General features: G+C 40.3%; 2 protein-coding genes across 2 annotated transcripts; both read left to right on the top strand.

The window, feature by feature from the left end:
• Nucleotides 1-1,591: 1,591 nt before the first annotated feature.
• On the top strand, nt 1,592-6,964 carry LOC136056188 (cytochrome P450 2J6-like). The gene is made up of 9 exons (XM_065748232.1): nt 1,592-1,762; nt 2,099-2,261; nt 2,622-2,771; nt 3,152-3,312; nt 4,012-4,188; nt 4,755-4,896; nt 5,829-6,016; nt 6,437-6,578; nt 6,786-6,964. The coding sequence occupies exons 1-9, from the start codon at nt 1,592-1,594 to the stop codon at nt 6,962-6,964; spliced, it is 1,473 nt and encodes a 490-aa protein (XP_065604304.1).
• Nucleotides 6,965-11,189: 4,225 nt separating this feature from the next.
• Nucleotides 11,190-20,415, top strand: LOC136056186 (cytochrome P450 2J2-like). Its single transcript, XM_065748230.1, has 9 exons — nt 11,190-11,382; nt 12,069-12,231; nt 13,043-13,192; nt 14,222-14,382; nt 15,413-15,589; nt 16,511-16,652; nt 18,397-18,584; nt 19,229-19,370; nt 20,159-20,415. Exons 1-9 carry the CDS (start codon nt 11,212-11,214, stop codon nt 20,335-20,337), a joined length of 1,473 nt encoding a protein of 490 aa, XP_065604302.1. The 5' UTR covers nt 11,190-11,211; the 3' UTR covers nt 20,338-20,415.
• Nucleotides 20,416-25,409: the final 4,994 nt, after the last annotated feature.

The raw sequence follows: 25,409 nt of genomic DNA, 5'->3' as shown, positions 1-25,409 counted from the left end.
ATCTCCCTAAACTGTGTGCTCTTCTAGAGACTTTCTGCTGTGATGATACCACATCCCCTCAAAATCATAAATAAATGGAATTCAGTCAGCGTGATCTTGTCTACAAAGGATTGCAGCAAGGAGGGTATGGAAGCAAATGTCTTTCACACCCTAATCCAATAGAGCGAAGTAAAAAGGTTTAAGTGTGTGCTTGACTTGTGCAAATTGATGTCCAAACAATTGTGGAAACCCCAAGCACATGTGAATAGATTTAACTTTATGAAAGAACAATGTGGCAAGCAGTGAATGGCTTTCATAAATATTTAAGCTCAGTATTTCAAAAAGGCTTACAGTTAGCTTTAAGCTGGTCAGCAAACAAATTTAATTTTTCATGTATACTCTACCCACCCATCCTGGTATTTCCAGTAACACCATAATCTTTAATAATGAGTAGTTGGCATTTTTATTTTGCTTGTATTTTTACTACATTTCTATGATATTTATCAATTTAACAAATTGAATTTCTTAATTTTGCTTGTTTGTGAAGACTAATGCTTCCAAGGGGAAGTTGTGTTTGGCCAATGGGATGAAGCCCTGCAGTGAAATGATCAGCCTGATGGATGGGGAGAGGGCAGTGAATGTAGGACCTCAGAAAGGACAATGACACTGTCCCACATAAGACTGTCATCGATAAACTGTTGAAATACAGGTTAGATGGGCAGACAGAGGGGTGTACAGAGAACTGGTTTAATGACTGGGCCCTGCGGGTAGTGCTCAGTGAAGTCTGGTTGGGGGCCAATAACTGATGAAGTGTCCCAGGGGTCACAGTGTTGCTAGCTGGTCAAAGTGAATGATTCTTCCCCAATGCTCAGCACTAGTGAGGCCATGCCTGGAGTTCTGTGTCCACTTCTGCTCAAGGCCCAGAGCAATGCAGAGTCAGAGACACCCAGGAAATTGTGTGTTGTGTTCCTTACAGAGAACACTGGTGAAAGACAGTGGTTCTGTTTGGGGCCACAAGAAGGAATTCCAAGTGGTCTCCGAAGTGGATAATTCAAGCTTGGCGTGTGTGCAGCTAAGCCATCTGGTGACCTCCCAGAGTGCTACGCGCTCCAGTTGGAGCCAGGTGAGTTTGGCTCTAAACTGCAGGTGGGCACTTGTGAAAGAGGCTCATAAAGATGCTGTCTTTATTCCTGCTGCAGGCAGTGGCTGAAGAAATTCCTTGTTCTGCTTGGTCACCACCACCTCACAGCCCCACCTACCTGTGCAGCACCCCCAGAGAGCTCTGTTGGTTTTCCCTGCTCTTGCAAGAGACCCCTGATGAAACCAGCACCTTGGGCAGGGATTTTTGTCACCATGGTCTCAGCATATAATTAACTCTGTTTGGTACGCCTTGAAGGACCAACACTTGCCAGATCCATGGCTGTAATGTAATGGGAGCAATGCCACGTGTGCATAAAAGCAACAAGAAGGTAGAGGAAAGTGATAGAAGGAAGAACAGAGACCTGAACATTTTCTTTTTGGGGAGGTACCAGCAGAACAAGATAAATGGATCTGCCCTCCCTTCACGTAGCAGTTTTCCAGAGACAAGGTTGCCTTGTAAGTCAGAAGGGACATGTTAACAGTGAGTGCAGTGCTTGTATGTTTGGCAGCCTCTCTGCTGCTCGTGCAGTTCCTGGGAATGCAATGGAAGCGAAGACAGCTTCCTCCTGGACCTGCTCCATTCCCCCTCTTTGGGAATCTGCTGCAGATGAACTTTCGAATTCACCACGACATCCTTAAAGAGGTATGTATTTTCAGGCAACGCACTGATAGACTCATCAGCTGGCTGAAGGGTGAAGACGAGTTTTTTGTTAACACAGTTTTCTTTTGAATGCTAGGGAGAGATTTATTCTCAATTGTACAAATGTGAATATCAGTGGGGATCAGTTAAATGTAGAATCAGAGTCACAGAACTGTTGGAGTTGGTAGGGATCCTTAAAGGCCAACCTGTCCAACTCCCTGCAATGAACAGGGACACTACAGCACCTTCATGTGCTCAGGGCCCTGTCCAGCCTGACCTTGCTGGATTTTAATCTGCCCTTTCTCACTCATGTTGTTGTGATACTGTTTTGTTCTACAGACGGCCAACAAGTATGGCAATATCTTCACCTTATGGCTTTTAAGCACACCTGTAGTTGTCCTACAAGGGTACCAGGCAGTGAAGGAGGGGATGACTGCCCATGCTGAAGAGGTTGCTGGAAGGCCATTAAGCAGACCCTTCAAGATGATGACTAATGGAAATGGTAAATATTATTTTCACAGACCTTTCTTGTAAATTCTAACCGTGGTTTTGGAAACTGATTTAGAGCTGCAGAGTGCCCAATGTACAGTGGAATATAGGTTAATATTCTCACAAGGTTTTATGAAACATCTCTTTTTGGGTTCTCTTGGTACAATAAAGGCAGAATACAGCTATAGTAAGAGTTTCTATACAGGAGATAGACATCAAGACTAGAAGGAAGGAGGAAAGAAAGAGGAATGTTACAGGACAGCTGGCAAAAACTGAGAAAGATTAGCATGATAGAGAAACACCTTTGAAACATTAACAGTATCAATTCATTCATTCATAAAGCATTAACAGCATAAATTCATTATGATTCCAGGTGTTATGTTTTCTAATGGTCATCTCTGGAAGCAACAGCGGCGCTTTGGACTCATAACAATGAGGAAAATGGGAGTAGGAAAACAAAGCCAGGAGTGTCAAATCCAGGAGGAAGCCCGTCACCTGGTGCAATACCTGCAGAACACAAAAGGTATGTGCTTCTACCCTTTGTTACTACCAATTTTTGCCTCCATTTCCACTGTCCATCTTGCCGTTTTCTTTAATCAACAAAAATATTTTGGCTGTCTGAAGTTATTTTCACTCATATCTTTTGCTGACAATTTGTAATTTTCCATCTCATAATGTAATCAACATGAAGGGAATTTGGTAAAACGTGATGAGGTGTTCAAGAAACATGTGGCACAGAGAACACGGTCACTGGGCATGGTGTGGATGGGTTGGGGTTGGACTTGGTGATCTTGGAGGTCTTTTCCAAGCCTAATGATTCAATGATTCTGTTTCTCCAGCACTCTGCTCAGTGGGGAAAAGCAGAATTGGTGTTAATGGTGAAACTGCTTGCTATGTTTACAGGAAAAGCTCTGGACCCCGCTGTACCTGTTACTCATGCTGTCTCCAATGTGATTTGTGCTCTGATTTTGGGACACCGCTTCTCCATAGAAGATAAAAGATTTCTCCGCTTGGTTGAAGCTGTGGATAATATATCAGCATTTGCAAACAGCATCTCATTTTATGTGAGAATAATGATATTTTATATTATTTTATACATGGATAATGAAAAGACAAATTCCTGGTTTTATAACAAAAATGAATGCCAGTGCACCTCGAGATACTGAAGTACACATGAGAACAGTGCTTCCAGATGACGCATTCAAAACCGATCTTTGCTCCCACTGAAGGCAGCAGCTCCCACTGTAACATCTGGCTCACTGGAAAGAACAGTTTGCTGTTGTGATTCTGTATGAAGTTGTGATGGCAACTGCAAAAGCAGTGGGACAGTCTGCCTGAAACTAGAGCACTTGTACCATTAACCATTAACAGATGGGGCCCCTGATGAGATATACAGGCAAGAAGTCATGTTACCAATTTATGTGGATGGAACTCGGCAGGCTTTACACTATGCATGATTTTTTACCATCTCTCACTGACTGAAAACCAGTGTAACTCAGCTCTTAGTTAATTTGAGGGTTAACTTGATACTTCTGGTTAAAAATAAATTAAAACAAACAAACAAACCCATTTTTTCTTCCAAAGGTAGGACTAAGAAAACTTTTAATACATGACTGGGTAAGCAATATCCTTCGAAGCAAAGATGAGATGCAATCATTGGAGTCTTTCATTCCCTTATTCCAATACGTTCAGGCCTGTATTAGGATTCACATTTTGTTTGCTGATGGCAGTAACAACACATTGCTAAATTACTTGTTTTACAGGTCCACGATCGCCTTCCCTGGATTGCAACCCATTTTCTAACAACATGTAAGAAGGCTGTTGCCAGTATGGATTTTATGAGGGTTCTTTTAGAAGAGGAAGTTGAAAGCCACAAAGAAAAAGGAAACATCAATGAAAATCAAGATTTTATTGATTACTATTTGGATCAGATGGCTAAAGTAAGTGTCTAGGAGCTTAGGCTCCACTGACAAATGGGGATTTTAAGTACCCCTCCAATTATCATGGTGTCTAAATAGCAATTAAGGAAATATAAAATCTTTCACTAGAAAAGCTTAAGTTGGATGAATTGGAGAAAAAAGAAAAACAAAAGCTGAAACCAAGGGGTGGGAGGAGGAGGACGAAGTAGTAATATGAGTAGGTTTGTGGGTAGATTTCCTGGAAGCACAATAATAGATCTGCATATGGCTAAGATACATCAAAGAATGCAAATTGTAGTGGGATTTGCAGCAAGAGTGAAAAGCATGAGTGACTGCATAAATTAGTCATGGCTGACAAACAATATGAGCACACGGGCAGGATAAATTTGTAAATACACTGGGGAATATTAGAAAATGTTTTCATATTATTCAAGAAGATTTTTTTTCTTCTAGCCCTTTAGAGTTTTGTTGTATTTTTTTGTTTTCCACTTTGGATAGTATCAGAATACATTTATCTGATACAAGAATGTTCTTTGCTTCTCTTTTTTTTTTTGTCTTAACTTGCTGTTTGCAATTCATGTATGCAGTCTAGAGAAGATGCTGATGCTACATATGACAAGGCCAATTTGGTGCAGACTATTTTTGACCTTTTTCTGGCTGGCACAGAAACGACAGCCACCACTTTGCGTTGGGCATTGCTCTTCATGGTGGCTTATCCCGATGTTCAAGGTAAGCACCCAGTTTTGCTACTGCTTAGAAGTTATAGATGTTCAAATAGTAGTAGAGCTAGTTAAAGAAACACAGAGAAATGAATGAGTAGAGCATGAATGAGATGAAATGCATGTGTCCATTTCTTCACAGTAAATCATTAAGGTTGGAGAAGACTACTAGGCTGACCATCGACCCATCAGCACCATGCCCACTAACCCATATCCTTCAGTGCCACAATATCCTTTCTAACAATATCTTTCCTTCATAACATACAGAGTTGTCCTTTGATGCTTCATTTCTAGGAGATCTCAGAATTCAGGGCGTGATCCATCTGATCAATTGGAGAAGTCTGCTCTAGGATGAGATTTATTGCCCCCTGCCCCTCTACTTTCAATTGGTCAGATTTGCAGTGAGCACATGATGGGGTCTTTGACCTGTGACTCCTACTGTTTGATGTGCTCCTGAGGACGTTGCAGCAAAAGGAGACTGGCAGGGGAAAACAGTAGAGGTAATAAGGAGAAGGGATTCCCCATTGCTGTTAATAACTAAGGCTTTTCAAAATTTGAGACTGGAATGCTCACAACACCGTCTGTCAGCCTCTGTAATTTTGCTGATGCATAGGATCAATCTAATTGCAATAATCAAGGCTGTGGTACTAATCAGACCATTTCAGAGCAGAAATTACCTTTTCAATCCATTTCTGTGTGATTCTGAGTGAAGACTGATCCTTGCTCAGTTTCTAAACCAGCCTTTTTGTACAAGATTAATATTTCATTTAGCTCATACACAGAGGAAGTTGATTTTTTTAAAATCTTTTTCATCTTATTGGATATAATTATAACTAAAAATAAAAAAGGATATAGTTATAACCATGAAGAAAACAATGGGAAAAAGGATGACTGTAGGGCTTACAGATTGTTGTGCATTTAAAGCTGACTACTTCTTTCCAGAGAAAGTCCATAAGGAGCTGGATGCTGTCCTGGGCTCTTCCCATTTAATTTGTTACGCGGACAGGAAAAACTTGCCATACACAAATGCTGTAATTCATGAAATTCAACGATACAGTAATATTGTCTTAATTGCACTTCCCAGACATACTGTGAAGGACATGGAGCTGCTGGGATTTCCTATTCCCAAGGTACTAAACAAGGATGCTGCATGTTTTCTACTTGAAAACCTCGGAAATAACAAACTTATTTTCATGCTGCAAGACTCCAAATGTAGTCTCTTGCAAATGTTATAATGAATCTGAAATATTTTCAAGTTTTGTAACTGAAAGGTGCATTAGGGTTGGTTTTAGATATTCTCCCATCATTACTTTTCCTTTAGCTGTGTTTTCATCCCTTTTTTATGGATGTGCTCAAAGCAACTCTAGCACTGCAGAAATCGATGGAGTAACGGGGAAAAATTTAAATTGTTACTCATTCCATTACTGAAAAGCTGAAAATACAAAGGCAATTGGAAAAGTAAAATCAATGTGCTTTAATGAATGTACTCTTTATATATATATATATATATATATATATATATATATATATAAAATTTTTTTTTTTTTCAGGACACCACTGTTCTGGTAAATATTGACTCTGTTCTGTCTGATCCTGAAAAATGGGAAACACCCAATCAGTTCAACCCGGGACACTTTCTTGATAAGGACGGAAACTTTGTACACAGAGAAGCATTCTTACCGTTCTCAATAGGTAAACACACTGAGCAGGGTTTGATTTATTCCCCATGATAGTAACTTAGGATCCACTCATTCCTCAGTGTGAACTGGGGAGGCATCTACAAAGAGGTATAGAAATGCCTCTGTAATGCTGAAAATCTTTAATGCTAATATACCCAGAGATAGAAAGGTAGGTTTGGTAGAAATCCTTTGGCCAATTGCTTTTTCTGTCTTTTCCCAGGGCACCGTGCATGCATGGGGGAGCTGTTGGCAAGGCTGGAGCTCTTCGTCTTCTTCTGCACCCTGCTGCAAGCGTTCACCTTCACCCTGCCAGATGGAGTGAAAGAAGTCAACACCAAGTTTGTTTTTTCAAGTACAATGAAGCCACCTCCACACCAGCTCTGTGCCATTCCTCGATAGGAAATGGTGCCATGCAGATTCAGGGAAGACTTAACTCTGCATGATTCTGCATATGGATTCCTCTTGCTGTGTCTTAAGATTTCTGCTTTCCTCTAGATTTGGTCAATTACTGCACTGAATTTTTGGACAGTTGCGTCCTGAGGATTTTATCTAAAAAAAAGTCAATATTTTGTTCTTGTTTTCAACACTTGGTATATTTGTGCCAGTGTGTAGTAAATGAATATATAAAAGGAAGAGTTGGAACTGGGCCTTATTTACTAGAACAGTGTCAAGAGAAAGAACTTGAAACAAGTTCTGTAAATTAGAAATGTTGTGATCAAATACCTGTGCATTCTTTCTCATGAACAACAGTTGCATTTGTGGTGATGAGTGTAGGGATCTTTAAATCCATCCCTAGCTATTGGTGGATGGAGGAGTTAGAAGATCTTGCGGGACAGTTTCTGAAGAGGCAGAAGGTATGGTCTGAGGTAACAGTTGCGTTGCTGTAGTTGGAGGTGATGGAGTCACTGTCCCTGGAGGTGTTCAAGAACCATGAAGATGCAGCACTGAGGGACATGGGTTAGTGGGCAGTATTGGTGATAGGTGGACGGTTGGACTAGATGATCTTGGAGGTCTTTTCCACCCTTAATCATTCTATGATTTCCTTAGACTGATCAGGTCTGTTGTGCAACTAGGTGTCAAGAGAGTTGAGGGTTTCACTTGCAAGCAGGAGTAATTCTGTGCTTTGAGAGAGAGGTAGAGTAATATGTTCATCAGCCAGATGTGGAGAGTAGGTGAGGAGCAGGGACTGGAAGTCGAGCAGCAGCAAGCAGACACTAAGTGTTGACAAATTGTTCTTTTTTTATGAAAGCAGTGGTTGACAGCAACAAGAGAATGTGTATTTTTCATGATCAGTAGTCATCTGGTGTTGTTCACTCCAGATCTTTCAATAATTTATTCAGCTTCATCTATTCTTTTCAGTTCTTCGATGGATTCTTTATCACAGCTAGCTGACTTGACACCTATCAGCATAAATTAGCATATCAGTAGCAAGAAGATTTGTCACTGCTGAAGATTTCTCAAAGCTCTTTTGGTTTACTGTACTTAAGTACTTGGTAAATATAGATATTCAAAATTTTGTTCAGTTACTGATATTTAACAAGGGATTTTATTTATTTATTTATTTATTGAGAGGATTCAAAGTGTTTATTCCAGGGGGACATAGAAAGCTGTTACTGTATGCAGGCATATGAGGGGTGAGTTTTATACACTTGTTAGCAGATAGTGCCATTTGCAGTCCTTGCAACCTTCCCCATTTTCTCATTTATCCCAATTTTTCACTCTTCATTTCTGTGTTTGGGTTTCAAGCTGTCCCTTAGCTATTCTTCAATCAGAAGACTTCTCTTGATTTCAAGGGCTGGTAGAGAGAACAGGATCATTCCCACTATTCTAGAAGGGCTATTACAGACAGTTAAAAGCATAGTCTCTAGACAAATTGTTAGGTGTCATTAGAGAATCGGATTGGATGACCCTGTGGGTCCCTTCCAACTTCAGATGTTCTGTGAATGGGTGAGAATTAATGAGGTTTCCTCTTCAGATTCTCTTCAGTGTGCCTTGGATGTTTGAGCCCTATGGATGTGAGTAGATTGCAAAATATTCCTAGGTAAACTGGAAGGTAATCCTACAGTGCCACTTAATATGAGATATGTTTTTATCTGTGTACTTACATTGTAGTAATCTATGGTAAGTGCCTACTTAGGCTCTCTAGGGAAAACACTTCAGAGTGTGAAAGTCAGCTTTGAATATGCTTGCTATGCAAGCTGTGTGTTGGGCCTATGAAGGAAATCCTGTTTTTTTTTCCTGTCTCCTAATGCAGTTGCTTACTAGTTCAGCCCTTCGTCCAATGTGCTTTCTTACACCCATGTTTTCAGCTCCCTTGCACACACCTCCATTAATTTTCTTCCACAAACACTGCCATCCATCTCCTGTAAGTTTTTCTTTGGATGCCTTCCAAGCCTGTGCTGTCCACTATTCTTTCCTCACTGAAATATTTCCCCTTATTCTTATCTCTCTCCCATCTGTTGGATGGATATATTTGTCTTTGTATATTCCTTGTCTGGTGTCTCCCATCTTTCTATTTGTCTCCTATCCTGCTTCTGCTTTTACTGTCTTTCCTACATTATGCAGTTGTTTGTCTTACCATATTCTTATACAGTTTCTTAAATTACCTGCAGAGTAGCTGTAGTTATGCTCCCTAACAACACAGCTTTGTATGCATTAAGCCAAAGAGTAGATAATAGCAGCATGAACTGCAGCCTCCTCGCTCTCACAAGCAGAAAAGACAGAGGGATTACAGCATTATTGGAGAAAGCAGCTTGGGGCTTTGTCTTAGAGCAGCAAAACAACTTTGAAAAAGGAGTGGTTGTCTAAAAGCCTAAAGAAAAAAAACAAAAATAAACAAGGAACTGATTATGTGGATATCAGCATGGGTAAATGCCTACTCTTCCTTTCTCTCTCCCTATGCTTGCTGAAGCCTTGGCAGGAAAGAGGTGATAGTTGTGGGGGCTCCTGTGACCCACAGAGTTATTGTCCGAACATTCCCAAATTCTTTCTTGTGGAAATACATTTAGTTTAGAGAATGTAATCAGCAGTAGAGCATCACCATTCCTTCACACAAAGCAGAAATTACTCAACCCTTGTTTATTTCTTCCTGAATCCCTACCCATGCTCCAAGGATCTTCCATGTCCCTGGAGCTGGATCAAGGCCCTGCTTGCTTCATTATTACTTCATCATTGATATCATTGAGGAGATCGGTTGTGTTAGGAGGGTTTTGGCTGCAAAGTCTGCATTCCTCTGAAAAGCTTCTAAAAGTTGGATTGGGCACTGCTTGACCCGTGACCACTGATCATACAACCACAGAATTGTTACGGTTGGAAAAGACCTCTAAGACCATCTAGTCCGATCATCCACTTCCCACCAATATTGTCCACTAAACCATGTAGTTTTTACTGATTATTTTTGTTGTTTGATGCCTGTTGATTAGCTGGACCACCTTAGTGGAGCATGTTTTCTAATGTTTCGGAGATTCACAGTGGAAAATCTGAAGATGCTGAAACAAAGACAGTCTAGCCTGGAGTAAAAAATATTGTTGAGAGAGTTAAATTACAAATGAGTGCCTTGAAAAATAAGCTTGCTATTACAAACATAGCTTTTGTAGAAGCACAGAAACAGCCCTTCCTTTGTTAACATGCATTCCTTCATTATGCTTTAATGCTAATGAAGCTCCTTAGTTGGATGTTAACTGGCACTGAGGTCTGAGAACTGTGGGCTGGCAGCCTCTGGGCCATTCTTTCTGGGTATGCCCATTGCATGTCCCTGAGCCACAAATCCCATGAAACTGTTTTTGTCCTGAAGAAAGTGCCACTGAAAGAAGCAAGTTGATACACAAGTCTTGCAGCTTTCATGGTTGGATTGCAGGCATGTAAAGCTCTCCTTGGTAACAGCTTTATACTTTCCGCATGTTTTGAGGTTTGGCAAAGAGCTTTGCTTCATATTCTCCACTTGCCAAGTATGGCACATGCATGTTCCAACTGGTTCTCAAAGTGAGGATTTTAGCTCTCGTTGTAGCTCAAGATTTCTAATAGGTAAAGTATGTGTGTTGAGCATTAGATACCAATATTATAGGTATATCTATTTTATGATAAATGTAGGCTTTTCACTTTCATCAGCCTTGTCATTACTCTTTATCAGTGGCTCTCCTGGATGTAGGTATAAATAAAACACACACAAAACATTTCAGAAACTTCAAGATTTAGTATCCACTTACATTTGCATGCTTAATGTGTATGTATGGTTATTGCTTTTCTAAAAGCAGTCCTGAAGTATTTGTTTTTTTGAAGCACATACACCCACAATTGATTCAGAAAATCAGCTGGAGAGCTTGCATGTGGATATGTGTATTTACACTGCCTGGAGAATCTTGGATGCAGCTAAGTTCCTACAAAACCTATGATCCATATTGATAACTGGAATCTGAATGAAAAGAAGGAGAGGGATATGCACCTAAATATACCTCAGCTTCATAATGTAATGGGTGGGTCAGGAACAAAGTGGTTGATAATGAAGAGGGAGGGTTAGGGGCGTGGAATAAATAGTTATTATGTGAAATTTAAACTCTTACGAAAAAAAACAACTGGTTGAGCAACCAGCCTTCGTAGCTTCAACAGACTGTTTCAACAACGAGAATCCAGTAACAGCAGCATTTGCAATGTTGTCTGTAAGTCAAGTTATGATAGCATTGGTTGTCTTCCTTTTGGTTATGCAGTTTTTAAAGTTGCAAGGAGCACGGAGATGCCTTCCTCCTGGACCGATCCCTCTCCCCATTCTTGGCACCTTGCTGCAGCTGAACTTCCAGTTCAATCGTGACCTCCTCATGAAGGTATTTACTCCAGAGAATCGTAACAGCTTAAAAGACTTTGTAATCTGTCATTTCTTGTGTTACTTGTGTGAAAACAATTCTGATGCTTCAACCTGTCTCCTTTTAAACCTGAGTTTGACAAACTCATGTGAAACTTAATATCCCTTAGGATTAAATACCTTTAGGGATGCACTTTAAAGAATGACTTTCACAGCATGAGTTTTTAGCATTCTGACCATTGGTGTTCTCTAATTCCATCGGTAAACAGATACTGAAGATCTGCTGTGTGTGTATGTGCTTGTGGTACTGATGGGATCCAAAAAAACCCACAAAACTTTTGTTAATGGTGAAAACCCTCTGGAAATAAATTCTGGAGAATATGTTTTGGATGGAAAATATTCTCTATTCTGTGAATAGCAGATGATGAGACTCTTGTGAACAGAGCCTTGGTTTGTATACAAATGAAACATATGTTGGCATAAATCTGTGGTTCTGAATAGCTGGCAGACTCAGCTGTTTTCTGCAGTGAATGCTGGCAAAGACATTCATATCTTCTCATAGATAATTGAAGTCGTATGGAGAAGATGCAGAACATCAATCCAGGTTAGGGCTGGTCCTGTAATTAGCATAAAAACAGGTTCATCTTCTGTTTGTTTGCAGTGTGTGGGATTTTAGCTGTGCTTTGCTGGCTTCTCTCCCATCTACAGCTGGCAAAAACTCATGGCAATGTGTTCACCTTGTGGTTTGGATGGACCCCAGTGATCATACTGAATGGATTCCAAGCAGTGAAGGATGGTATGACCACACATCCTGAAGATGTGTCTGGGAGACTGGTGTCTCCTTTCTTCAGAGCTATGGCCAAAGGAAAAGGTGTGATGATTCTTCTTTGCAGTAAACATTGTCTTTACAATTGCAGCTCTTTTGTAGCTTGTACTCACCCCCAACAGCACCACAGAGGCAGGGTTTGTCTGTGAGGGATGGCTTCCTCCAACCTCACTGCAGGTTCCATACTCCCCAGACACACTGGAAGTTCATAAGCTCTTGATTTTCTTCTTCCCAACATTATCTTGGGCCTGTACCTAGCCTGGCTATCTAATCTGAGTTTGATTCAGCACTGATGAAGACCATAGTTAAGATACTTCACAGTTCTGAGTTTTTCCTATTTGGCACAAAAAATGCATTATAGGTGTACGTCTGTGAATTTGTTTAGGACTTTGCCTATTGTAATTGTAATACACTGAGGTCTCCAAGCAGCTGCAATAATAGGAGCCTTGCAAAATGTTTCCTGACGGGCTTCTGTATCTGTACTTGCAGCAACACTGTGGTATTTACGAATGAGAGTGATCTCTCAGGTGAAAGAACACTGTAGCTGCTGGTGTTACTGAAAATCATTCAGAAAGTGGAAAAAGTAGATATGCAGAAGTTTGTAGGGGATGTTATTATCTCAGCATGAGATGTTTACAAGTTACCAGACCTATGTAATTGGTGTCAGTGACCTGTTCAGCCAAGGCTTTTCCCCCAGCACTGTCTCTGTTTTTTTTTGTGTTTGTTTTTTTTTGTCCTTTGTGTTCATAGGCAACGCAATAGTTTCATTATACTCTTGTGCAGTAAATCTTTTAACATAGCCTTTGTCTGCAGTAAATGTTAGCATGATAAAGAATTCTTCCTTGCCTGGAATCAGGGATTATGTTGGCCACTGGTCACACCTGGAAGCAGCAGAGAAGGTTTGCACTGAAGACTCTACGCAACCTGGGTCTGGGGAAGAGAGGTCTGGAACAACGAGTGCAAGAAGAGGCACAACACCTGCTGGAATTCTTTGCAAGTTCGAAAGGTATCTCTGACAAATACCAATTCATTTCTGTCACTGGTCTCATGTCTTCAGTGTATCACTCTAGGATCTTCTGTTCCATGAGTCATGTGGATTGGAAACACAAAGAACTCAGTCCTGTGTTTTTTCAGACTCAGTGGGAGACTCAGAATTAAGCATTGTAGCACTGTTTGCATGCACACTGCAAGGTAGTGAGTACAGTCTTGTTTTCATTACAACATTTTATCCTGATCAGCCCAGCTAGGAGCATTTGAGTTGAATTTCCCAACACTGATCATTATGCAAAGCACAGTAAACCAGGACATGCTGTTGCTAGCATTGTGTCAATTAAAAGTAATTAAATCCAATCTAATCTCTTGATTTAAGAACTAGGAAAGATGGAGTTGTGGCCACTTATGCAGTAAAAGACTCCTGAAGCTCAGAACAGTAAGTTACTAAGCAGAGTTGTACCTTGTGTGTTAGCTGCATTAGTACAGACATAAATATAGTTGTTTACATTCATATTTCTGAAGCTCTGAAATTATTTGCTTATTAATTTTCTGATTGATTGTACCATAGCTGTGAAAAATCACTAAGATACTGATAGCAGCTTTTCAGCACCTAAAAAGGGGTTATGAGAAAGAGGGGGCTGGACACTTTAGGAAGGTCTGTTGTGATAGGACGAGGGGAAATGGTTTCAAACCAAAAGAGAGAGATATAGGCTGGTATAAGGAAGGATTTTTTACAATAAAGCTGGTGAGGCACTGACATAGGTTGCCCAGAGAGATGGTATCGCTGCAGACACCCGAGCTCAGGTTGGATGGGGCTCGGTACACCTGATGGAGCTGTAGGTGTCCCTGTTCATTGCAGGGAGTTGGGCCAGATGTCCTTTAGAAGTCTCTTCCAACTCAAATGGTGATTATGATTTTACTACAATTTTATAAGAAGGCTGCTACTTCTCTGTGAAGTGCAATGCTTGCTTGAAAGTTCTTTAGGTAACCTATGAAGCAAAATATGAGACATCCAGGGTGACATTTATTGTTGTGGTTGCAGAGGAACCTCTGGATCCCTATTATCCTCTCGTTCATTCCGTCTCCAATGTAATTTGTGCTGTTGTTTATGGACATCGCTTCTCCAGAGGGGATGAAACCTTCCATGAACTTATTACAGCCACAGAGCATATCTTCAAATTTGGAGGCAGCTTTCTTCACCATGTATGTAAATGATCTGTTGTCCTTGGCTAAATAACAGAGAAAGTGGGAAATGCAGATTTGAGAGGTGGCTGTTGGGCGTAACAGTTTCAAATGGGTGAACAAAGTCCCATGCAGCTCTACTGGGCATCACACTGTCTTCAGATGGGATGGTAGTGCCCTGCATACCAGTCTACATCATTTGTGCTCACTGTCTTGCAATAAGGTAGTTTCCTCTTAGGTCTTTGCAGCAAGACACAAGCTGATGGAATGCTCTTGGGTCGTGTTTGGTACTCAGTTGCTCAACCTTCATGCCCAACAGATATCTTGCATAGGGCATCACAATAAATGCTGAATGTCAGTTCTAAAACTGTGATTCATCACCCCAAATATAGACACAGACTCTATAATTTAGCCTCACTAATTTAGTGTAGTCTCTATAATTCAAGCAGGTGTAATTAGGAGAATTCAAGGTGAGCTCAATAATATGAAGACTGAGAAATCTGGATAGTAGTTGTTTCAAGTTTTATTGAGGATTCTCTGAGATCTTTTTCGGTACAGAGTGCTTTGGGGAACTACCCAGTTTGTTCACCAGCCTTTGCTAGATGGCCTTTTTTAGGGGTTCATCAACTGCCTTTGCACCTCCTGGTGAGGATGGTTTGCAGTCCTTGCTTCTTCATTTCCTCGCATTCTCCACTGGAGGGCAGAATCTCACTTTAATAATGCATGAGTACAGTTCACTCTAAATGAAGACAAGTTGAGTAATTGAATAAATGGGTACAGTTCATTCTAATGATATTCACTCTAATTTGGATTTTGGTTGAGCTTGAAGGCCTGTGTAACTCTGAATCTTACTGATAACACAGCTAGAAGTTAATGCTTTATACTATTTCACAACTCAAGAACATAATTGTACTCATTCTCAGAATGTTTTATTAATTACACAAAAAGTCCCCACACGCTAATACTGATATTAACTTCTTTTTAAAGTAGGTCTAAGTGCATTTTATAGTGATAGAGACTTCGTGGTACCTCTTGTATGTCACTCTTGCAGCTGTATGAAATCTTGCCCTGGCTGATGAGCCGTCTCCCTGGTCCTCATAAGAAAGCACTGTCTTGCTATAACACTCTGAGCTCTTTTACAAGGGGAGAGATCAGAAAGCACAAGGAGAGAGAGATACCAGATGAACCACAGGATTTCATTGACTTTTATCTGGCTCACATTGAAAAAGTAAGTGTATGTTCTGCTTGGTCATACATTAATTGTATGTAAGGTGAGACAGATGGTTAAATCATCCATTCCGGGCCTTCTTATCACTATTTCAGACATCTAATTGTGAATCCAGTAACCTGAGACTCGCTAAATCCTTTATAATCCCAGAATACTACAATCATTACGGTTGGAAAAGACCTCCAAGATCACGAAGTCCAACTGCCAACCCATCCCTTCCATGTTCACCAAACCATATTCTCAAGTGCCACATCGCCCCAGTTTCTGAACACCTTATAGACATGCTACATGGTCTTGTAATTCTTTCTTTAAAGGGTTGTTAATGTACTGTATTTTTTTCTCAATTAAGGAATTATTTGTGGCCTAAGTGAAAGAAAACTGAATTTTGAAGCAGAACACAAGAGAGCTGGAAATGGACTGGACTGGAGAGTGAGAGTGCAATGTTCTACATATATGTGTATACACATAGTCCAGGATGGATGTCAGCCTAACATTTAGTTCCTTGGATCCTCTTGCTTTATTTTCTTTTATATCAGCACAGTATTAAGACATCTGGCCTTCGAAAACATTTAAGTACTCCTTAAGTCTTTCAGTGCTGTTATAAGATTTATGAAATCTGAACATTGGTGGACCAGAAATTGCTTTAGTGAGCTCTTTTGGGATGCTGCTGGTTGGAAATCCTCCAAGTTTGCTTATTAAAAAAAAATAGAACTGTCTGTACTAGAAACATAGGGGCAATATAAAAAGATAAGATGATATTACCATAGGGAAAAATATCCTTCCCACTTTCCATTTTGCTCCACTGGCAGAAGAAGGTATATCCCCCCTAAATGTTGGTAATCAGTGCTCCGAAAATGTGTTTTTTCACAATGTTGGCATGTATATAATAATAAACCTCTATGTTTTTCTTACTTTTTACAGTCCAGAGATGAACCCAAGACTACGTACAATGAAGAAAACATGGTTTATTCTATAAATGACCTTTTCTTGGGTGGATCAGAGACAACAAGCACTACTTTGAACTGGGGACTTGTCTATATGGTGGCATATCCAGATGTCCAAGGTAAGAGGAAGTAGATAAATGTGTCACATATATCACTGATGCAGTAAAACAGCACAGACAAAACATTTTAATCAATCTTGAGTTGGGTTCTTTCATAGAGAGCTGTAAACATGACTGATGGCTGAAAATAATAATCCCTAAACTGTTGTGTGATAGGAGGGATGCCACTTTTTGAGAACTTAAGCTTGGTTTTGTGTCGACCCAGTATGAGTGCTGGGAGCTATAGGGAGTGCCACCCTTCCATGTGCTCTGTGTGTCAGAGAAGCAAAGCTAACCAGCTAATGGACAGTTGGCAGCTTCTCATTTTTGTCTATTGGTCCATTTCTGAGCCCAAACTATCAGGGTGCCAATTTAATCTGATATTAAATTAACTGCATTTGAGTGTCTTGTAACAGACATTATTCCAGTTGGGAGGAGAATTTAATGGTTCATCTGCTATGTCTATGTATATTTTAGTAGTTTATTTTTAAGTCTGTCTTTAAATATCACTCACTGACATAGAGCACTAAATGAAAACCAGAGAGTCCTTTCTTATGCTGGGTAACAGAGAAGCCATTGTTAGATAGCAGAATATGTGCAAATACCCAGAGAGGAACAGGAATTCAAATGAATGAAAGAGATAAAGATAAGAAAAAATTGCTTAACATGTAGCTGTCAGACAGTAAGGTCTTCTTAATCTCATGTTATTGCATGGTTATTATCACCCTGTAATTAAGGTTATGAAAGCGATGACTCACCTAAATAATTTTTGTTATCTAAATATGACATCCTGCACATACTTGGGAAAGCAGGGTGTGTGCAGGATGGTCCATGCCCCTTCTTGAGTCATACATTTCATCCAGACTCTTGTAATGAAGAGACACCAGTATGTCTGTCCCCTATCAATTGGTGTCTTCTTTTTGGATCCATTCATAGCTTTCCCTGCACTGACGCCCAAAGATGATGTTAAGCAGGTCCACTATGTGCCACATGGAAAAGTTCTTTGCCTAATCACTGAAGTGGGTTCTCCTTCTCCGAACTACTGGATCAGATATGCTTTTTGGAACTACCTGACCTTTGTGATGGGCTGCTGGCAGTTTCTGAGCAGGTTTCATTGGTATAAGCATAAACAGATCAATAGAAAACAGACCTCCATCCATTTTAGTATTGCTTTAAAGGGTCTGAAAATGACTAGATGATTTGTTGTAAGCAGTTTTATTATGTGTATGCTGCCTCTCTTGAAATTTACGAAACAAAATTATGCTCGCAATGCTCCTGGGCAGTAAGTAATTTAAATGGTACTACTATTGACCAAAGGATAAGTGCCAGAAGCTGGCATTGCTTCATTTAACATGTCCTGCATAAGACCCATTTTCTTTTAATAAGGATTAGGCTTTTAAGGTACAGATTCACCTTGCTTGAATTCCAGACAGCTATGACCATATTGGTTCTAACTGGCTCTAAGTGCCCAAGGCACCTAGCCAAAAGAAAACACAATGATAAATCAGTTATCTCTTGCACTGAAGCATAAGGGAATGCTTAGCTCCAAAGTTCTGAGCAACAAATGTCTTTTCATAATATAGCATCAAAAAGTGTCAGACACAGCAGAGTTCCTATATGTTTAAACTGTTGACTTAATTTTCTTTATAACATTTGCCTACATTTTTGTATCAGTTTTGTTACTGACCTAGTAGTTCTAAATGGAAAATGTCTTTGAAAATGATTATGCATTTTTCCACCTGAAATGGTGAATATTTCTCCATAGAGAAAGTGCAGAAGGAGCTGGATGCTGTTTTGGGTCCTTCCCAGACCATCTGCTATGAGGATCGGAGAAGACTGCCCTATACGAATGCTGTAGTTCATGAGATCCAGCGCTTCAGCAACATTATCTCTGTTGGCATGCCCAGGGTGTGTGTGAGGAACACAACACTGCTGGGATTTCCCCTCAGAAAGGTACCATTTCTCACAGTTGCTACAGGCCTTTCCTCTATCGGTAGAACAAACTGTGGATTCAAATCTATTGTACCAAGGTTTTCCCCTCAAACAGGACTGGGGTTGGGTACCTCTGGGTCAGGATTTCAATGAGAAAGAGGACAAGGAACCCTCTGTCCAGTTGTGATGAGTGATTCAGCTCTTGGGAGAGGGTCATCAGTAGTGGAAGATGCCAAGGGGTGGAAGATGAGATTTTAGCCAAAGACACAAACTTGGAGATTGATCCTGTAGGATACTGTGATTGATTTTATGCTAATACAGTGTTGGGATGATTTTGAACTGAATTTTTGTCTGCAAGAAGCCTGAAAAAGATTAAGAGAAAAGCATTAAGTTTTGTCAAAGAGGCTAAATCACAGAAACTTTTATTGTTAGAGATGAAAACAGAACAAATAATTTTAGTTTCTACTGACGTGGCCACTTTCACTCTCAGGCTTGGATTGACATTTTGAATCAAAACCACTTGCTATTCTCCCAGCTCTTCACTTTCTGCTGGGGAAACACCAACCCATAACGCCGAAAGCTGAAAGCAAGCAATGTCTAACCTCTCAGGTTTTGGCTGACGAGGTAAGATGATCATCCAGAATTAATGATTTTTCTCCCTTCAGGGCAGCATCGTTCTTCCGAATATTGCTTCTTCTTTGTATGACCCAGAGCACTGGGAAACACCTCGACAGTTCAACCCTGGTCATTTCTTGGATAAGGATGGAAACTTCGTGAGCCAAGAAGCCTTTTTGCCATTCTCAATAGGTATATTTACTGATATATGACACCACATACATCAGTGGTTTGGGTTGGGACTGTAGAAGTAAGACATCTATTAAAACCTACTGGTGATCTATTTTAAACCTCTGTGAAAAAGTGATAAAGTAGATTTATTTTTCGTAACATTTCCCAATCCAATTGTTAACGTCTACTGAACAAATACTAACATGGAAAATTAGTGGCATACTGGTAAATGTATACATACAGCTCCCCTTATTTTTGGAAGGAAATACTCTGCTAATGATTATGGTTGCTCATTTGGGGCACACATTTCAACTCCAGGCATATATTTGGAATGCACTTTCAAACACTTATGCTGATGCTTAATGCAAAGAAAACTGGAGCATGATATCTTCTGGGAAGAACAATTCTTTTTTCTTCATTTATATGATTAAACAAATTCTTTTCAAGTTGTCAGTCAGATAAAAGTAAGACTTTTGATATATTTGAAGCAAAATGCAAAGCAGAAGGGGATGCTCAGGTGTCTACAACTGGAGATAGGGTTTTTTATAAAGGCAGAATTACAGAAAATTTTGTGTCATTGATTGGCTTAAATTCTATATAAATTCCTGATTCAGCAAACATACCTTTGCTTTATAGAATCATTAAGGTTGGAAAAGACCACAAAGATCACCAAGTCCAACCACCAACCCATCCCTGCCATGCAACTAACAATGTCCTACACTGTTTATTCTCAGTTACGTGACAATGAATTTATCTGCTTCTGAGGTCAGAGTGATAAACTCACAATCCTTGCCATCTTCTTCCTGCAGGGCACCGGGTGTGTTTGGGGGAGCATCTGGCAAGGACTGAGCTCTTCATTTTCTTTGCCAACATGCTACGGTCGTTCACCTTCCGGCTCCCCGAGGGAGTGACGAAGATCAACACTGAGCCCATTTTTGGGGGTACACTGCAGCCCCATCCGTACAAGATCTGTGCAATCCCACGCTAGGCTGAGGACATCAGAGACCACCTACACAGCAGTCTTACTTTTGCGAATATATGGCTTTGACCATATCTACCTACTATATGGTCTCGAGACCGTATCACTTTTTCCCCCACTAAGTCCCTTTTGTCTACATTAGAAGATTTTTTTTCCTAAACTTGTTACATGCTCTTGAAGGTGATCTCCTTTCTTGAACTAATTCTTTTGATTGGGACCCCACTATCATACTCACCCCCAAAGGCATCATGCAGATGCTGTCTGGCCCAGCAGATTTAGAGACAATATCTGCTGAACACTGACTGCAGTCTTCAAAAATTAATTATTGCTGAGCCATTCTGCTGTCAAAAGCAATAGAGTTTGGAAAACCAAGAGCAGAAAATTCTGCCTCTTTTTATTACTATCATCACTCATACTGTTTCAGTCAACTTTTTGTTGATGATCATTAATAAAAGATATGAAGGAGAAAAATTAGCAGCTCTTTTCATTTATGGATTATTTACAGTTCACAGTGAGTTTCTAGATTTAGAAATTAGAGCTGATGGTAAATTGAAAATTATACATGGAAAGCACAGAAGTGCATTGTAATTGCCTCAGAAGTTCAGTGGTGTACCCGAAGCTACAAAGGTTTGTTACAGGCACAAAATGCTAGTCAAGTCCAATTAAAGTCTGTAATAGCAGAAAAGGAGAAGAAAAAACACTGAGAAAGAATTCTACAGAATTATAGAATCATTAAGGTTGGAAAAGGCCTCTAAGATCATCTAGTCCAACCCCAACCCATCCCACCACACTCACTGCATCCTTCAATGCCCTCTCTCCACGTATCTTGAAAACCCCAGTTTTGTTTATACTGTCTGAAAAAGACTTGTATAATATAAATGAACTTATCCTCTCCTAATATTCCTTAATATTCACTGTGGGAGCATAGGACAGCTCAACAGATGATCATCTGCTGAATCAGTCATCACTAGATGTTGGCCACTGTGTGATGGAGATAAGTTTAGGCAATTTACAGTGCACCACAAATTAAGATCTGTCTCATTATTTCTTGTTCAGTTTCTGATAGGACATAGCATCAAAATAGAAAGACACTTGATATTTAGCTGTTATTAAATTAAATGGCAGAATAACACTGGTGAAATATGGAAGACCACATTCTGACATTTCATTTGACCGAAAGCCGTGTGCCCTGTTAAAAACTGATGTCAGAGTCTCTGTGGATTTGCATGACTGTGTGGATAGATAAGGCAAAGCATAAAATGCTGTGATCTGGGGGCACTGTGGCTGTCATTGCTTCTTAAAAATGAAGCAGAAAACAGCAATAGCACTGCAAGCATTAACATCACTGTTGTGTAATGCTGTCACTGCTGATGGCCACGTGCTTCCAACGATTTGCTTTCAAAAGGGAAGCTCAGAAATAGGACGAGATGGAAATGGAATGGCACAACCCAAAACCATGGGCATTGATACTGCTTGGCTGGGCACAGAGCACTGCAGAGTGCATGAGTGGGGTATTTGCACGAGGCTGTGCTGGTATCTCTATGTGACACGAGGTGCTCAACAGCGGTCATAGTTCTGTAGTCCTTAGTGCATGTGCCCAGGAGAGGGCACTCAACAGTGGAGGAAACACCTCAGAGGTAAGAGGCTAAGAAAAATGGTTATGGTGCCAGAGCTCTTACAGTCCTCTTTTTACATGGTAAGGATGAAACAAACAAACACAGGAATTCTGAGGAAAGGAGAAAGGTAAGGAAAAAGATTAAAGCCTTTCTTGGAAGAGAACTTCAGAGTAAGATTTTTTTCCCACTATCAGCTGGAAGATAGATAAAGCAGCAAGGAGATGAGAGGAGTGAGTATATCTTTAGTAGTTCCAATTATTTCTCTTCAGTTGTCTGCTTGCTAATGTTACAGTGCAACAGTGCTTGCTTCCTTCTGGATCAACTTCAAAATGTGACAATGAATGAAGACCAAAGAAAGTGGTGGTCCCTTAAACTGTGGTATATCATGAAGGCTCTGGGAGATGGACAATTTAATGCCTTGTTGTTCTTCATTTGTCAATGAAAATGGTAGTGTTGATCCAGAGGCAAATACATTTAACGTTGGGCACGTTCATGAAAGATTTCTGTCAAGATTAGGAAGAAGAGGTTAGAAAAAAACTGGATGGATGTGATGTTTTCAAATTGGAGAGGCTGATTCATCCCAGGGCACTTAGGGAGCAGTATCAACCTCAAAGCAATTAGCAGTTATCTATGAGAACCTGTAGAGGATGGGAAAAGGTCAAACATTTATTTGTCTTCAGGAGGTAGAAGTTGCAGAGGTATAAATCAGCCTGATGGCACTCCTCAGAACCTATGGGCAAAAATAATCACATTGAAAGATTGGGAGGTAAACAGAAAAGTCTGTAATCACCAAATAATGTCGACCTAATGTAGTTTTCATTGATGGTGTGGCTAGAGGTCTGGTTTTAGGAGAAAAGGCATTAATTTAATGGACTGCTCTTTAATGTGGCTTTGACACAATCTCAGAAAGAATCTAGGGAAGTGTGAAGTGAGAGAAGCTTTGCAAAACTTAATGGAAAACTTTGGGAATAATCATGGATGGCACCCTGTCAAATGGGAAGGATAAACTGAAAGGAAATTATTTCTATATTTAGTTCTCTTCAGGATTTAATCAAGGACCTCAGAAGTTAGCACAAACACCAACCCTGCTGCAGCCCAGCAGGGCTTAAAGCTAACAGATCTCAAATTGCTGCCTGCAGCAAGGGGAGAAACATATTCCCAAATGTGTTGTGGTTCATGGAAGCCTAAAAGTAACACCTTTTTATTTGGATTTGTTACTTGTGTGTATGAAAGCTGTGATGACACTGGTCTCTCTCCTTATTTGTTCTAACATCAGATAGTTGGAGAGGTAAGGGTGACTCTATTCCAAAACTTTTCCATCAAGAATGCCAGTTTTCTCTGGGGAGTTTCTCTGAGCATTAAGGTTCTCACAAATCAGTAAACTGTAACAGATGAATACTTTTTCATTTATGGAACATTTTGCAGCATTTTGAGATGCTGAAAAGCCAGAGTATTCCAATTCCAGTTTGATGTCCAGAGGTAAAATATTTTATTTAGATTTTCTTGAATAAAAGATGTAATAGGGAAAACTGAAATATTTCAGAAATAAAATCCTGAGCTTTCATTTGAAATTCTGAAAAAAAAAAAATGTCTAATTTTAATATTTTGACAGTGCATCCTCTGAGGACCCAGGTAGAGGGCAGCAAAGGTCTTTTGGACAAAGCAGCACCTGATTTGCTGGAATCAGCTTAGTGAGAGCTAGCTGTAAAGGAGCCAGTTTCACTGGGGTGCACTGCAGTTCATTACATGTTCATTTGCCATCAGCATGAGTCTGGCTGAGGATGGGAAGGAGCTGCTGTGCACAAGTACACAGATTCAAATGCTATGATACGATGCCTTCAACAGGTTCCTTGGAGATTTTGATTTAACATAGCTTTGGTGAGTCATAGAATACAATCATAGGATCGTTAAGGTTAGAAAAGATCACCAAGTCCATTCCCAACCCATCCCCACTGTAACACTGACCATTGTCCATCAGTGCCACATCTCAGTGGTTCTTGAACAGCCCCAGAGATGCTGACTCCACCACCAACCCAGGCAGCACCAACACTCTTTTGGAGAAGTTTTTCCTAATATTCCTTCCTTGCTGTTTTGTATTGTCAAGAGAAAAAACTCTGCTATAACTCAAAACAAACAAAAGCAAACTAGAAACTATTCAGTAGAATAATTTTAGGTATTTTCCATCGTTTTTATCTTGTTGGTGGATTTTGTTCACTTGTGTTTCTACAGGAGGGAAATCAGGACTGAGAATTTCTGGCTTCTTTAGGCTGTTTGACAAGACGATGAAGACAGAGCTCATCAAAATGATTCCCCTTGAACAGTGCTGTCATTGCACCAAGGAAATCTCTGTACTCCATGCACCTGAGCAGCAGCAGATGTCTCCACAGCTCAACTCAAAATGCTCAGTGAACAAAGGTAGAGGATTCACCTTTCTACCTGCCAACAGTGTCAAGTAACTGTGTACTTCACTGGATGAGCTTGGGGGCTGACTCTTCCAGCACATATTAACATCTACAGCTATCAGAAAGGAGGTTGTGGTGGAGATTGGTCTCTTTCCCCATGTGTCAGGTGACAGGACTAGAGGGAATGGCCTCAAGTTGTGCCAGGGGAGGCTCAGGTTGGATATTTTGGAAAAAATTCTTCTCCAAAAGAGTGATGAAGTGCTGGAACAAGCTGCCCTGGGAGGTGTTGGAGTCACCATCCCTGGAAGTGTTCAGGAAATGTTTAGATGTGGTTCTAAAGGACGTGGTTTAGTGGGGTTATATTGGTGGTAGGTGGACAGTTAGACAGGATGATCTTGGAGGTCTTTTCCAATGCAGGTGATTCTGTAATTCTATGAATCTATGATGGTATATAAAAACACAAAAATAATATAAAAGGAAATATTTGTTTTCAAATCACAACTGCAGTTGTGAGTAAACTGTGCTTCTCCATACCTGAACTTTGTGTCTGAAGACAGATGTCCATTAAGTGAACATGCAATTAAAAGTTGGCATCATCTGAAGGGTAGGGATCATGACTTGCCAAGCATTGCACAGGCATTCAGGGTGAGAAGTTAGCCCGAAAAAGTGGTTTTCTGTTGGTGAGGCCAGATTTTCTTGCTCCTCACGATAGCATCAGAATTTTGCATCAGATGGATGAAGGCCTGAGACAATAGACAAAGCCTTCTGTCATCCCAATTTGTTCATGGAGCAGGGCACTGATGCAGTGCTGCTGATAGGATGTGGCACATCATTAAAGACTTTACGCACACAAGGGTCTGAACTGAGCTCTGACATGGGAAAAGCAATCTGAGTAAGAGATTCAAGAGGAACTGTGTGGCATAGTTATCTTGCAATTGCAATATGCAGGGATGCTACTTCCTTTCATGTGCATCCTCTTATTATTGCAACCCTGAGAGTGATCGACTATTGCTGTGCTCTTGCTCAGCCCCAGGTTGAAGTGCAGTGCCCATTTGTGATTCCA

Source organism: Cyrtonyx montezumae, unplaced genomic scaffold, assembly GCF_038088225.1.
Source record: "Cyrtonyx montezumae isolate F1298 unplaced genomic scaffold, pur_monq_1.0 scaffold_5, whole genome shotgun sequence".
Taxonomy (NCBI): domain Eukaryota; kingdom Metazoa; phylum Chordata; class Aves; order Galliformes; family Odontophoridae; genus Cyrtonyx; species Cyrtonyx montezumae.
This window is presented reverse-complemented; position numbering and strand designations above follow the sequence as displayed.

Bases quoted from the DNA above. Each gene is read 5' to 3' on its own strand.
- LOC136056188 (XM_065748232.1), top strand. From the start codon at position 1,592: ATGTTAACAGTGAGTGCAGTGCTTGTATGTTTGGCAGCCTCTCTGCTG. The intron at 1,763-2,098 runs GTATGTATTTTC...TTTGTTCTACAG, and splicing joins ACCACGACATCCTTAAAGAG to ACGGCCAACAAGTATGGCAA. The intron at 4,897-5,828 runs GTAAGCACCCAG...ACTTCTTTCCAG, and splicing joins GGCTTATCCCGATGTTCAAG to AGAAAGTCCATAAGGAGCTG.
- LOC136056186 (XM_065748230.1), top strand. From the start codon at position 11,212: ATGTTGTCTGTAAGTCAAGTTATGATAGCATTGGTTGTCTTCCTTTTG. The intron at 14,383-15,412 runs GTATGTAAATGA...TCACTCTTGCAG, and splicing joins GAGGCAGCTTTCTTCACCAT to CTGTATGAAATCTTGCCCTG. The intron at 15,590-16,510 runs GTAAGTGTATGT...TACTTTTTACAG, and splicing joins ATCTGGCTCACATTGAAAAA to TCCAGAGATGAACCCAAGAC.